The sequence below is a fragment of the Nicotiana sylvestris genome, chromosome 10 (genome assembly GCF_000393655.2).
Source record: "Nicotiana sylvestris chromosome 10, ASM39365v2, whole genome shotgun sequence".
Taxonomy (NCBI): Eukaryota; Viridiplantae; Streptophyta; class Magnoliopsida; order Solanales; family Solanaceae; genus Nicotiana; species Nicotiana sylvestris.
Window position 1 is genome coordinate 26,427,042 of NC_091066.1, and position 14,337 is coordinate 26,441,378.

General features: G+C 35.6%; 1 protein-coding gene across 1 annotated transcript; it reads left to right on the plus strand.

Moving 5' to 3' along the window:
- The first annotated feature begins 3,211 nt into the window (after positions 1-3,211).
- LOC104236381 (F-box/kelch-repeat protein At1g80440-like) lies at positions 3,212-5,780 on the plus strand. The gene is made up of 3 exons (XM_070158702.1): positions 3,212-3,656; positions 5,550-5,662; positions 5,760-5,780. Exons 1-3 carry the CDS (start codon positions 3,212-3,214, stop codon positions 5,778-5,780), a joined length of 579 nt encoding a protein of 192 aa, XP_070014803.1.
- Positions 5,781-14,337: the final 8,557 nt, after the last annotated feature.

Here is a 14,337-nt window from a genome sequence, read left to right on the forward strand (position 1 = left end):
CTAAGTTCTTCCAAAATTTCTGAAACACACATTTGATAAAAAACCCAACCAAATCATCTCCGAATGACTTGAAATTTTGCACACATATCCCAAATCACCCTACAAAGCTACATCACATCTCGAAATTCCATTCCGGCCCTCGGATCAAAATTTCACCTATCAACCGGAATTCGCCAAAATACTAACTTCGCCAATTCAAGCCTAATTCTACACCGGACCTCCAAAACCACTTCCGATCATACTCTTAAGTCACAAATCACCCAACAAAGCTATCCAAATCATAAAATTTCCTATCAGAGCTCATATACAAATAAGTCAACTCTTAGTCAAACCTTTCAAATTCAAAGCTTTCAATTGAGACTGTTCCTTCAAATTCATTCCGATTTTTCCTGAAAACCAAAACGAAAGATCTACATCAGTCATAATATGTTACACAGGGCAAGTCATGTCCGAAAACTGGCGATCAAAGTGCAAAAGTTCAAAACGACCGGTCGGATCGTTACAATGTGATACATATATTAGATATGAACTCATTGATTTACTTTGAAAAAAATAAAGTTTAGTGGTATCATCCATGTATCTTAGAAGATGTGAAGTGTAAATTAAGTTAATGAGTTTACATGTACACTAGACTAGATACATGTTCAAGATCACCAATAAATAGTAATGTAAGTCTAACCATTTGGTAAGGAAAAGTAGTGAAATATCCCTTCTTTCTCTACTTCTTTTCTAGTGAGCTTTTGAGTGTTTATTTTTACTGTCTTGCTCTCAAATTTCTAATCTTTAGTTCCAACATTAGTGTTTTTAGGAGACAACTAAATGTGAGAAAAGATGACTAACACTAATGGAATCACATTCCAAGTTTTAATATTTACTAAGGAAAACTATAGAAATTGGTGTATTCGGATGAAGGCTTTGCGTGGTGTCTATGATATTTGAAAAATTGGAGAGCGGAGTTGATGAAGCAGTAGACGTCGTTGCCACAAAGAAGAAAGATCAAAAGATGCTCACTATCATCTATTAGAGTTTTGATAAAAAGATGTTCGAGAAGGTTGTAAATGCAACCACCTCCAAGCAAACATGAGATATTCTTCAAAATTACTTCAAAGATTTGGACAAGGTAAAAAAGGTTTGTCTTCAAACCTTAAGATGAGTTTGAATCTCTGCAAATGAAGAACCCGGATCAATTTCAGATTAATTTTAAGAGTTTTGGCAATTGTCAATTAAATGAAGCGATATGGTTATTGCCATTGAAGAGTCCAAGGACTTGGATACTATGACCATAGAATAATTTACGGGTTCTTTGCAAGCACATAAAGAAAAATTGAAGAAATCGAAACAACAATTGGTTGAACAAGCGTTACAAGCAAAAATTTCTTTGAAGGAGAAAGAGGAAAGGCATGGTTCACAAAAGAGATTGTGGACGTGGAAGAGGTCATAGTAGAAGAGGAAGAGGTGGTACTCAATCACCAAGTAGAGAAAATAAAAGTATTACTACAACCAAGGAAGAGGTCGTGGAAGATATAGAGGATGGAGGACAAATCAAGAATGGTATGATAAGTCAAATATTGAATGTTATACTTGCCATAATTTTGGTCATTTTTGTTGGGAATGTAAAAATAATATGGAGGATAAAAATAACTTTGTGGGGAGCAAGAATGAAGAAAAAGATGGAACTTTGCAATTCTTTCATGTAAAAGTGAAGAAAGTGTAGAAAGAAACCAATGATACCTTGAGTTTAGTGTAAGTAGTCACATTTGGGAAAAGAAAAATTTATTTGTGGATCTAGAAGAGCTTAATGGATGCAACATCACTTTTGGGGACTCTTCGCAATTAAAATCAAAGGAAAATATACGATTTTAATTCATATGAAAGATGAAAGTCATCAAATAATTTCTAATGTGTTATATCTACTGGAGATGAAAAGTGATTGTATTTTAAATATGGGACAGCTTTTGGAAAAAAATTATGATATTTAATTGAAAGATAAAAAATTAATTATCAAAGATGAAAGTAGGAGATTGTTAGCCCAGGTTACAATGGTTAAAAATAAAATATTTATTTTGCATCTTTAAAACTGAGGTGTTTGTTTTTATGCGCCAAAGATTTATCTTGTCTTTGACATATGAGATTTGGTCATTTAAATTTTGATAGCCTAAAATTGACGAAAAAGGAAAGTATGGTGAAAGGGTTGCCAAGTATCAATCATTCTAACCAAATTTGTGAAGGATGTCTTTTTGGAAAGCAAGCAAGAAAAAGTTTTTCTAAAGAGTTTTTGACAAGAGCATATTGGCCTTAATTTGGAGTTGATTCATATGGATGTGTGCGAATCGATTAGACCATCATCACTTTGCAAAGTAATTATTTTCTTCTTTTTATAGATGATTTTTTTTGAAAAATTTGGGTTTATTTTTTAAAGTAAAAATTAGAGGTGTTTGAAACCTTCAAAAATTTCAAGAGTATGGTGGAGAAACAAAGTGGCTATCAACTCAAGTACTCCGATCCGATAGAGGCAGAGAATTCACTTCAAACGAATTCAAGATTTTTTGTGAAAAGAATGGAGTTTCTTATTCTTTGATTGTTCCAAGATTACCTCAACAAAATAGCATCATAAAAAGAAAGAACCACACTATTCTCAATATGGCAAGGAGTATATTGAGAGCAAAAATATACCAAAGGAGTTTTGGGCTAGAAAAGTTGATATATATTTATCAAATAGGTATCACACTAAAAATATTCATAGCAAAACACTGCAGGAGGCTTGGAGTGGTTTCTACCAAACCTAGGCTTGGAGTGGTTTCAAACCAAACCTACTCACTTGCGAGTTTTTGGATTGAGTGTTATGTGGGTGCACCAGATTAAATTGACCCATCTATTTGTCCACTATTAGATGAAAAACTACAGTTTAATTAGTCTCGAGTACTCTCCTTATACTTGATTCAAGCACAAGCAAAAACAGAAACTTCCCGTTGATGGGGTTGTGAAATCCAGCCCTGTGTGCACGTGTCCTTTCCTCTTAGTTACGCTTTCTTGATTGATTTATTTTTTAAATAAGAAACTGCATGTTCTCCCACTATATATGAAATCCTCTTCCAGAAGCAAAAGATGTGAAAGTCAGTACAAATCAACGATAAACACTTTAAAACGGATGAGAAAACCTCTATATAGTTTCCCTTTAATGTTCCGTCCCTAGAAAATTCAACTACGTACTATGGTTACGTTAACCATTACGAAACCTCATGGTGTTACCACTCTCTCTGTCTATGACCCAGAAAAGGCCTGTTCGTATGATTTGCCACCCATACCAGAGATGGTAGATGGGTTGCCGATGTTTAGCCAGATTATTGAAGTCGGGCCGGATTTAATGGTGATTGGCGGTTTCGACCCAGTTTCTTGGAGGGTTTTGGATTCTGTTTTCATCTACAACTTCAAATCCATGTCATGGCGTCGCGGGGCCGACATGCCAGGTCAGCAGAGGTTACTTTTCGGATGCAGTTCGGATTCGGAGAAGATGGTCCTTGTCACCGGCGGACATAACGATGACAAGAATGTTGCACTAAGATCGGTTCTGTTGTACGACGTTGAAAAAGACAAGTGGATTGTGTTGCCAAATATGGTCATGGAACGATATGAATGCAAGTGTATTCTTACCGAAGGTAATTTCCACGTCATTGACGGTTATACTACGTGTACGCGAGGTCATCACTTTCAGCAAAGTGCTGAGTTGTTTGACTTTGCCACGTCACAGTGGTGTATCAAGGATAACTTCTTTCCATATATCATGTAAATTCATGTATTCGCTCCCTCTTTTATTTACATCTTTGTTTGGATGGTTTTTGCATGTTGTATTGTATCGTATTGTTATTTTAAATATAATATTAGTTTTGAATGTTATTTAAATTTTATTGTATCGTATCGTTAAGTCTGTTATTACGTAACGAAGAAAAGTGACCCTGTATGTAACAACTGATTAAGTGTGGTCACATCGTTATCTTATTTGTTTCTCTCATCTTTTCCTTCTTTACTATTAAATAATTTTATTTTATCCTTTACCCTACTTTTTATATAATAAATCTACCTCGTACCTTACTTTTTCTTTATAAATATTGTAAGTTTATTTTTCATATTGTTGGTACATGACATCATGAAACAACGATAAACAATACAATATATACAATATATTATAAAACAATACATAACAATCATCCAAACTAACTGTTACGTACGAGCTTGATATGAACCTTTTCTTTATTGCTTCTTGATGTCCTTATTTTGTTTAATATTACTATTACTACTATATATAAATGGGAAGGGGTGTACGAACACACAGCAATAATCAATTGTACAAAAGGTTGTATTACTTGTACTGTAGACTTGGACCCATTTCATTGGTTATTGCATTGTACTATATCTTTCTCCTGTTACACTCGTACGGTAATTTTGGAATGAGACCACGTGTACTACTTCATACAAAAGAACACTATTTGGTCTCTCTCATAGTAATGCAACTCTCCATCTTCTTTGCTTCAGCTCTCTTTCTCTCTGATCTTCCCTATTCACCGTCTTTGTCCCTCCTTGCATATAACTATCAATTTGTCCAGAAAATTTCAAATCAAAAAATACCCTATTAGAATTCTAAACCCTAGATGATCATTCAATACTCTAAAGATGCTATACAAAATTGTGAATTTGTGATAAAGCAGCACTATGCAAAAATATCAAAGGTATGTCCTACATCATTCAGAAATTATTCGTAGTTGGAGAGGAAAGTGTTCAGTGTATTAACTTTGTAGATACTAAATTAGAATTACTGATTATAATTTTTGCACAAATTAATTTTTTTTCTCTTTTTTTTCTCTCTCTCTTTCAAATCAAAATGAATATAGAAATATAGATGAATAGTGATGGATCTACACCTTTTTTTTGCACGATGTCTTTGGGGTTGGCTTGATTTCGTCGGTGTTCTATAGTTCGCGATGAGCTTGGATGATATTCCTTTTATCTTTTACCTTTTAAAGCCTACTGTTCTACTCTTCTAATATGCATGTGGAAGTTTTCCCAAGTCATGTATAGATGATATGATTTTTGTTAGTTCATTATTTTCTAATAAGTTTTTTATTGACGTACATAATTAATTTCTCTGCATAAATAAAAGTGAATAAGTATTGTTTAGTACAACAAGTTGGGGATGGAAGGGAACTTGGTGTTAATTATATCGTGAATATATCCTAGGATTATATGAGTTCACAACTTGACCACTTTTTTTTTCTACTAACTTACACCATTGTCTTTTTCTCACATTTGATTCTATCGCAGTTTGCTGATGTTGTATTCTTATAGTGTAACCACTTTGGAATAGTAATATTGAAGTCTAATCGCAAAACTGATAGTTGAGTTGTTACAAAGCCGAGTTTATGTAAATGGCAGGAGTCGAGTTCTAGGATTTCTTCACGTCACTCTCATAGTTGTTGCTTCTCAAGTATCTCTTTTTCAATTGACAGGTGTTCATTTCCTTTTTTGAGTACAATTTTTGTTTTCTAATGCTGTAGTCTTTGTACTAACGTTAGTGTGTCTCATCTTTCAGCCTTCAGGCCATCAGTCCTTGGTTTCTTTCAAGGTTTCTCCTAGGGTTCTTTGCTCTTCTTTCTGGCCTTTGCTTCCGGTTTCCTTTTCAAGTTTTCAATTTTAAGCTGAATTTATTTTTCGATGTCTACTTACTGTTCTGGTGAGTCTTCTCTCCATCTTTCTTTTATCTGCAGAAGTTTGTCAGTGAATATTAGTTTCTTTGTTCTTTTGAATAATTTTTGTGCTTGATTTTCCACATGAATGTCATGATTTGCCCATGCGTGTTTGGTAGTAATAGATACATAGGTGCTTGCGAGCATATCTGACTTTGATGAATATATATTCACTTTTCTATTTTTTGGATAATTAAAAACTAATTCTTTTTCCTCTTTAAATTTTGAAAATTCCCAACATATTATTAGATAATAAAATTTCAATCTTGCACTGTCTTTTTCAGTTTTTTTATCGTCCAAGTTGTGTGCTTTTTAAGCTGAGCGCCAAGCTGTTGTGTCATAGTTTCTTGGTTGTAGCTAGATGATTTTTCTATATTTTTTAATTTTAGTGGTTTGATATGAAACAGTGATATGTGAAAATCAAGGGCAAGCAAGGTGAAAGTAACTACTTTACTACCGAAGGAAAAATAATTTTCAACTACATCATTTTTATCTTTTTAATACAGTAATATTGTATAATCTACAATGCATTAAATATGAGCATATTTGAGTTACCTTCTGCACAAATTTTCTGTACTGATAGTCAAATTAGTTAATCTTGACTAACATGTAGTTGATTGTAATCAAAAGATTATTGGAGTATTCAAAATGCTAAGCTTAATATGAGCTTTAACGTTGTTTAATTTGGTCTTTAAGCAGTTTTAATGCTTAGTCATACCAGATAATATTATAACCTGTATATCTAAAGATGACTGTTGAAAGCTCATAATCTCTCAGAAATGCTGCGTTACTTTGCAGTACTCGTGATTGACTCAATGATTTTGTTTTAGTAAATACTAAATGGTCCTTCCACAAAATAGTAGTTTTATGATCTTTTGTACATGTATAACTTTCTTGCTTAATGAGTGCAATTGCTTAGAGAAAACTAATATATTCTGACAGTTCTCTTTTTCTTTGAATGTTGTACAGGTACAATATCCATCGTAGTAGATATCTATGGACTGTCTGTATCTTACTATTGATGCAAATTGTATTTTCAGATTATTTCTTATACTGGAATAGGAGAGTGCACTGATTTGGCTTCATTGATGTGCTTCTTGGTTTTGGATTTAGCCGAGCGAAGGAGATGTTGGACCATCTTAGAAGCGTGTTTGCAAATAATCTGACCAATTTAGAGCGCACGGTTCATTGTAGAAGCTAAAAACTCAGGTCTGTCATATCTTTATTTGGCATTTCACCAAATTTTTTCATTGAAAAATGTTATTCAATTGCACAAGGATACTCCATCAGTTACTGCATGTTCTTCTGAATTCTGGTGTCCGATTATTCTAATTCCAAATGTATAGCTAGAGTATATGCTTTTGTTTTCTAGCTAACATGCCTTTATTTTCCAGGTGGGAGCAAGGCGCAACTCGCTATAAACCATGTCTGCAGTCTGTTGATTCATCATAAGCTGTAAATCTATGATGCTAATGTGAAATCACTGTGGCACTACCAAGTTTCTTCTTCAAGTAGTCACTATAAATAAAATGGAAAGTTTAAAGTAATACAACTTTTGGGACGATAAACTGATGTAATATTTCCATGGAAAATGTAGTTTTCATATAATACCAATTAACTTACACTGTGTCGTTTGCCCGAGGATTGAAGGATATAATGCAATTTGAAGGTTAAGAAACTCTTCCTGGATTCTTTCTGTAGAAAGAGGGAGCTCTATCAGGGTAATTTTAAGCTGCAACCAGTCCATTTCAAAGCCCGCATTTTTTTAAGATTGTTTGATCTGCAATTGTATGTTCTTTACTCCTCCTGCTTAGTCTGATGCATAAGTTTTCTTTTGAAACTCTTTTAAGTTATTTTGTTGTTCCTTAACAAGAAATATGAATTTGTGTGATGGTATTGTCAAATCTATTTCTACTTCAATTTGTAGCTAGATGACTTGAGAAGGTTTTGACTATGTCTATAGTAGTTAAAATCGCATTTCTATATGCTATTTATGAAGCATTGAATCTGAAACACTAATGCTGCAGTATATGACACCACACCACGGGCATCCCCATCTAGTATATATATATATATATATATATATATATATATATATATATATATATATATATATTGTTGAAGTTTGGCAAATTTTTGTCCTACATCGGTGGGCTCTTGAGTTTTGGGGGGATTTTTCCCCTATAAAAGAAGGTCTAATGTTTAGGATTTAAACACATCTCTCATTTGTCTTCTCATCTGTTTAAGGCATTTGTATCTTCTCTCTTTAGTATTATTTCACTTGTATTTTTGGAGTGAAATAAAATATTGGTTGTGTCCGAGGAGTAGGCAAAATTAGTCGAACCTCGTAAATTCTGGTGTTCCCTTTATTGTTGCTTTATTGTCTTATTTATTATTTGGTGGCTGTCATAATTTTTGGTATAGTAGTTGTGACTTATTCACACTATATACATTTGGCTTCCGCAACAATTGGTATCAGAGCCAAGGTACTGTCTAAGTATGCTCTGTGGTTGCAGCATAGTCTGATCTTCCACATCAGAAAAGATTTATCTTGGTAACTGAGTCAAGGTTCTGTCTGAGTATGCTCTGTGGTTGCAGCTTAGTCTGATCTTCTACATCAGAAAGGAAATAATCTTGATTTGTGTCGTCAGCTATTAAATAATATTTGTGTCAAATATGGGAGACAATAAACAAGAAGAATCTACATCAAGTGTCAACAATACGTCATCATTGGCATCTTCGCTTATGACAAGAATTGTGTCAAATGCGAAATTTGCGGTAGAAATTTTTGACGGGTCCGGACATTTTGGGATGTGGCAAGGCGAGGTTCTAGATGTCCTTTTTCAACAAGGGCTAGATCTGGCCATTGAAGAAAAGAAACCAGATGTTATTGGAGAAGAAGATTGGAGAATTATCAACCGTGTTGCTTGCGGTACCATTCGATCCTACCTTGCTAGAGAGCAGAAATATCCATACACAAAGGAAACTTCTGCAAGTAAATTATGGAAAGCACTGGAGGATAAATTTTTGAAGAAAAACAGTCAAAATAAATTGTACATGAAGAAGAGACTGTTTCACTTCACCTATGTTCCTGGTACCACGATGAATGAACATATCACCAGTTTCAATAAGTTGGTCACAGATTTGCAAAATATGGATACAACTTATGATGATGGTGACTTGGCCTTGATGTTGTTGGCGTCACTTCCTGATGAGTACGAGCACCTTGAAACTACTCTACTCCATGGAAATGACGAAGTTTCTCTTAGAGAAGTTTGTTCGGCTTTGTACAGCTATGAACAAAGAAAGCGAGAAAAACAGAAGGGCGGAGAAGGAGAAGCACTATTTGTGAGGGGTCGTCCTCAAAATCAAACGAGGACAAAGAAGGGAAGATCCAAGTCAAGATCCAGACCCAGCAAAGATGAATGTGCCTTTTGTCGAGAAAAAGGGCACTGGAAGAAAGACTGTCCGAAGTTGAAGAATAAGGCCAAACATAACAATGGAAAGGCCATTATGGATTCAAATGTAGCTGATTGTGATGATTCAGACTTCTCATTAGTTACAACAGAGTCATTAACATCATCAGACATATGGTTGATGGACTCGGCTTGTAGCCATCATATGTGTCCCAACAGGGACTGGTTTGTGGAATTTCAAGAAGGAGAATATGGAGTCATCCACACAGCGGATAACAGCCCTCTTACCTCATATGGCATTGGTTCAATACGATTAAGGAACCATGATGGAATGATCAGAACATTAACAGATGTTCGATTTGTACCGGATTTGAAGAAGAATCTCATCTCTGTAGGAGCCCTAGAATCAAAAGGGTTCAAAATCATTGCAGAAAATGGAGTGATGAGAGTATGCTCCGGTGCACTAGTGGTAATGAAGGCTAATCGGAAGAATAATAATATGTACCGCTATCGTGGCAGTACAGTTATTGGGACAGCGACAGTGACATCCAGTGACGACAAAGAGGCAGAAGCAACCAAGCTATGGCACATGCGCTTGGGACATGCTGGAGGAAAATCCTTGAAAACTCTATCAGATCAAGGATTGTTAAAAGGAGTAAAGGCTTGCAACTTGGAGTTTTGTGAGCATTGTGTCAAAGGGAAACAGACAAGGGTTAAATTTGGTACAGCGATCCATAATACTAAAGGCATTTTGGATTATGTACACTCTGATGTTTGGGGTCCTTCCAAAACACCTTCATTGGGTGGGAAGCACTATTTTGTAACCTTTGTTGATGATTTTTCTCGAAGAGTGTGGGTGTATACAATGAAAAACAAAGATGAAGTGCTGGGAATTTTTCTCAAATGGAAGACGATGGTGGAGAATCAAACAGGCAGGAGGATCAAGTGTATTCGCACAGACAATGGAGGTGAATACAAAAATGATCATTTCAATAAGGTCTGTGAAAATGATGGCATCGTCCGACACTTCACTGTTAGACATACACCACAACAGAATGGAGTGGCAGAACGTATGAACCGGACCTTGCTGGAGAAGGTACGGTGTATGTTGTCCAATGCTGGCTTGGGCAAAGAATTTTGGGCTGAGGCAATTACATATGCATGCCACCTCATTAATCGTCTACCATCTGCTGCTATTGATGGCAAAACACCATTTGAAAAATGGTACGGAAAACCTGCTGTAGATTATAACTCTTTGCACGTGTTTGGCTCAACTGCATATTATCATGTGACGGAGTCAAAATTGGATCCAAGGGCAAAGAAGGCTATTTTTATGGGAATTACTTCTGGAGTCAAAGGATATCGCTTATGGTGTCCTATGACAAAGAAAGTAATATTCAGCAGAGATGTTACCTTTGATGAATCTGCTATGGTAAATAAGGTAACAGAAGACACCAAACAAAATAAAGGTGCTTCTAAGCAGGTGGAGTTTGAGGGAAAATTTATTTTTCCTACACAAGAAGCAGAGGAGGAAACAAATGAAGATTACCCTCTGGAAGGAGAGCCAGTAGAGGAGATTCCAACTCAGGAACCTCAACAACAACTTGAATCAATAGCAACCAGCAGGCCAAAAAGAACAATAACGAAACCTGTTCGTCTCATAGAGACGGTTGCTTGTGCAACCTCAATTGTAGCTGATGATGTTCCTACTACTTATAAAGACGCTGTCCAAAGTTCAGAAGAAGATAAGTGGAGGATTGCCATGAATGATGAAATACAGTCCCTTCATCAGAATCATACATGGAGATTGGCCAATCTCCCGAAGGGAAAGAAAGCAATTGGGTGCAAATGGGTATTTGCAAAGAAAGAAGGATTTCCTAACCAAGTAGATGTTCGCTACAAAGCAAGATTGGTGGCCAAAGGATATGCTCAAAAGGAGGGAATTGATTACAATGAAGTGTTTTCTCCAGTTGTAAAACATTCCTCCATTAGAATTATGTTGGCTTTGGTAGCACAATTGGATTTGGAACTAGTTCAGATGGATGTAAAAACTGCGTTTTTACATGGAAACTTGGAGGAGGAAATCTACATGACTCAGCCAGAAGGATTCAAAGTTGCTGGAAAAGAAAATATGGTGTGCAAACTTGAAAAATCGTTGTACGGATTGAAACAATCTTCTAGATAATGGTACAAGCGATTTGACGAGTTTATGTTGCGGCAAGGGTACAAGAGAAGCAAATACGATCATTGTGTGTATTTGCACAAGCTTAAAGATGGTTCATTTGTATATCTTCTCCTATATGTTGATGATATGTTGATAGCTTCCAAGAATTTTGGAAGAAATTGATAAGTTGAAGATTCAACTGAAGAAGGAGTTCGAGATGAAGGATTTGGGTGAGGCAAAGAAAATTCTTGGCATGGAGATAATTAGAGATAGACGTTCAAAGAAACTCTGTTTATCTCAAAAGGAATATTTGAAGAGAGTACTTCAACGTTTTGGCATAGATGACAAGACTAAGCCAGTTAGTACTCCACTTGCTTCCCATTTTAAGCTAAGTACTACTATGTCGCCAATGGATGAAGCTGAACGAAAGTATATGTCAAAGGTACCATACGCAAATGTTGTTGGTAGCTTGATGTATGCAATGGTTTGCACAAGGCCTGACATTTCACAAGTTGTTGGAGTTATTAGCAGATATATGCACAATCCAGGGAAGGAGCATTGGCAAGCTGTGAAGTGGATTCTACGGTATATTCATAATACTGTAGATGTCGGGTTAGTTTTTGAGCAGGAAGACAATCAGTCTGTAGTTGGATATTGTGACTCAGATTTTGCGGGTGATCTGGACAAACGAAGATCAACTACTGGTTATGTGTTTACTTTTGCAAAGGCACCAGTTAGTTGGAAGTCTACTTTGCAGTCAACAGTTGCTTTGTCTACAACAGAGGCAGAGTACATGGCTATTACAGAGGCTGTGAAAGAGGCAATTTGGCTTCAAGGATTGCTAAAGGAGCTTGGTGTTGAACAAAAAGGTATCACAATTTTTTGTGATAGTCAAAGTGCTATTCAATTAGCGAAGAACCAAGTTTATCATGCAAGGACGAAGCACATTGATGTTCGGTATCATTTCGTACGAGAAATCATAGAAGAAGGTGGAGTCACGGTGAAGAAAATTCATACTACAGAGAATCCTGCTGATATGCTGACAAAGGTGGTGACTGCGGTCAAGTTTCAACATTGTTTGGATTTGATCAACATTGTTGAAAACTGAAGATTAAAGATGAAGACACAATCAAAATTTGTTATTGAGAGAAAATTGAAGATGTGGAATTTTGCCAAGGTGGAGATTTGTTGAAGTTTGGCAAATTTTTGTCCCACATCGGTGGGCTCTTGAGTTTTGGGGGGATTTTCCCCCTATAAAAGAAGGCCTAATGTTTAGGATTGAAACACACCTCTCATTTGCCTTCTCATCTGTTTAAGGCATTTGTATCTTCTCTCTTTAGTATTATTTCACTTGTATTTTTGGAGTGAAATAAAATATTGGTTGTGTCCGAGGAGTAGGCAAAATTAGCCGAACCTCGTAAATTCTGGTGTTCCCTTTATTGTTGCTTTATTGTCTTATTTATTATTTGGTGGCTGTCATAATTTTTGGTATAGTAGTTGTGACTTATTCATACTATATACATTTGTCTTCCGCAACATATATAATGTATGTGTGTGTGTTGTGTCACCTTATACGTACAAAAAGAAACGTCGGACTTTTAACTGGGAGAAATTCAAAAATAGCCAGATTTACAAGTGGTCATTCAAAAATAGCCACAGTTTCAAAAGTAATCGAAGTTTAGTTACTTTTCATGTAAAGATAAATTTGAACGAAAACATTGTTCAAAATCCGGAAAAATACTCCAGCATAATATACTAGAGTTCCAGTATATTATACTGGAACTCCAGTACTGGAACTCTAGTCTAATATACTGGAGTTCCAGTATAATATACCGGTCCAGCATAATATACTGGAGTTTGGAGCACCGATGCTCCAGTCTCCAGTATATTATACTGGAGCCAGCAAAGTATACCGGTCCAGCATAATATGTTGGAAGTTCATACACAGGTGCACCGAACTCCAATATATTATGTTGGACCGGTCTCTGTTGCAGCAAAATAGTGGCTATTTTTCAATGACTTGGCAAACGCTGGCTATTTTTGAATGACCAGTCCGAAAACTGGTTAGACCGTGCTATTTTTACCTTTTAACTTTGTACTTTTTGTAGTAGTAATTAGAGTACTATTTTGCACCCTTAATATATGCTCTCTTTTTTATTTCTCGTATTCTTTTATTTTTCACAATTTGCCCCCCTAACCTATTCATTTTAAAATTACAAAATTGCTCATTCCGTGGGGGATAAGATAGGGACTATATAATATTTTTTTACTTTTATGCATGGATAGTATAAAAAATATTATACAATCAGGTCGTTTAAAAGGCATTTATAGATAATTCCATTTAATAACATGGATTAGTAACCTAGAATAAAGGATAAGTGACATATCGTATAACAAGTTAAGTTACTCCAAAGTGTAAAAGAATTATTATATTGTCATTTTATATAACTTAAGATCTTCAGAAAGGAAAAAAGAAGAAAATAGAAGGGAGTGGGGAAATGAAATTCGTCATGCACCAATCTTGGTACTTTAATTTCAAGCTAGAGCAGATTATATGGTTCAAGCACTGATAACTTTATCAAGCGTCGTATAGTCGATAATGGATTATATGGTTCTATTGCAGAATTAAGATTTTGCAATTTCGTACTGTATGTTAAGAAGACTATTGGCAATGCAAAGATATCTGATATTGTTATGGGAAATGATTTTCTTTGGAATGCAATCATATGGAGATTATATGGTTCAAGCTCATTTTAACTCGATTGTTTTAGAACAGAGGCTTACTGTTACATCCTACAAGTCCCTCAGATATGGCATTGGCAGTAGATATTATTTACCCATGTTGATTCCTGCCACTGATCTGGAGCCGAGGGTCAGCCTCTCTACCTCCACAAGGTAAGGGTAAAGTCTGCATACACACTACTCTCCCCGGACCCCACATGTGGAATTGCACTAGGTTTTTTGTTGTTGTTGATTCCTGCTACTAATTCAACATGTGCGAAGGGTAAGAGAGTCAGCT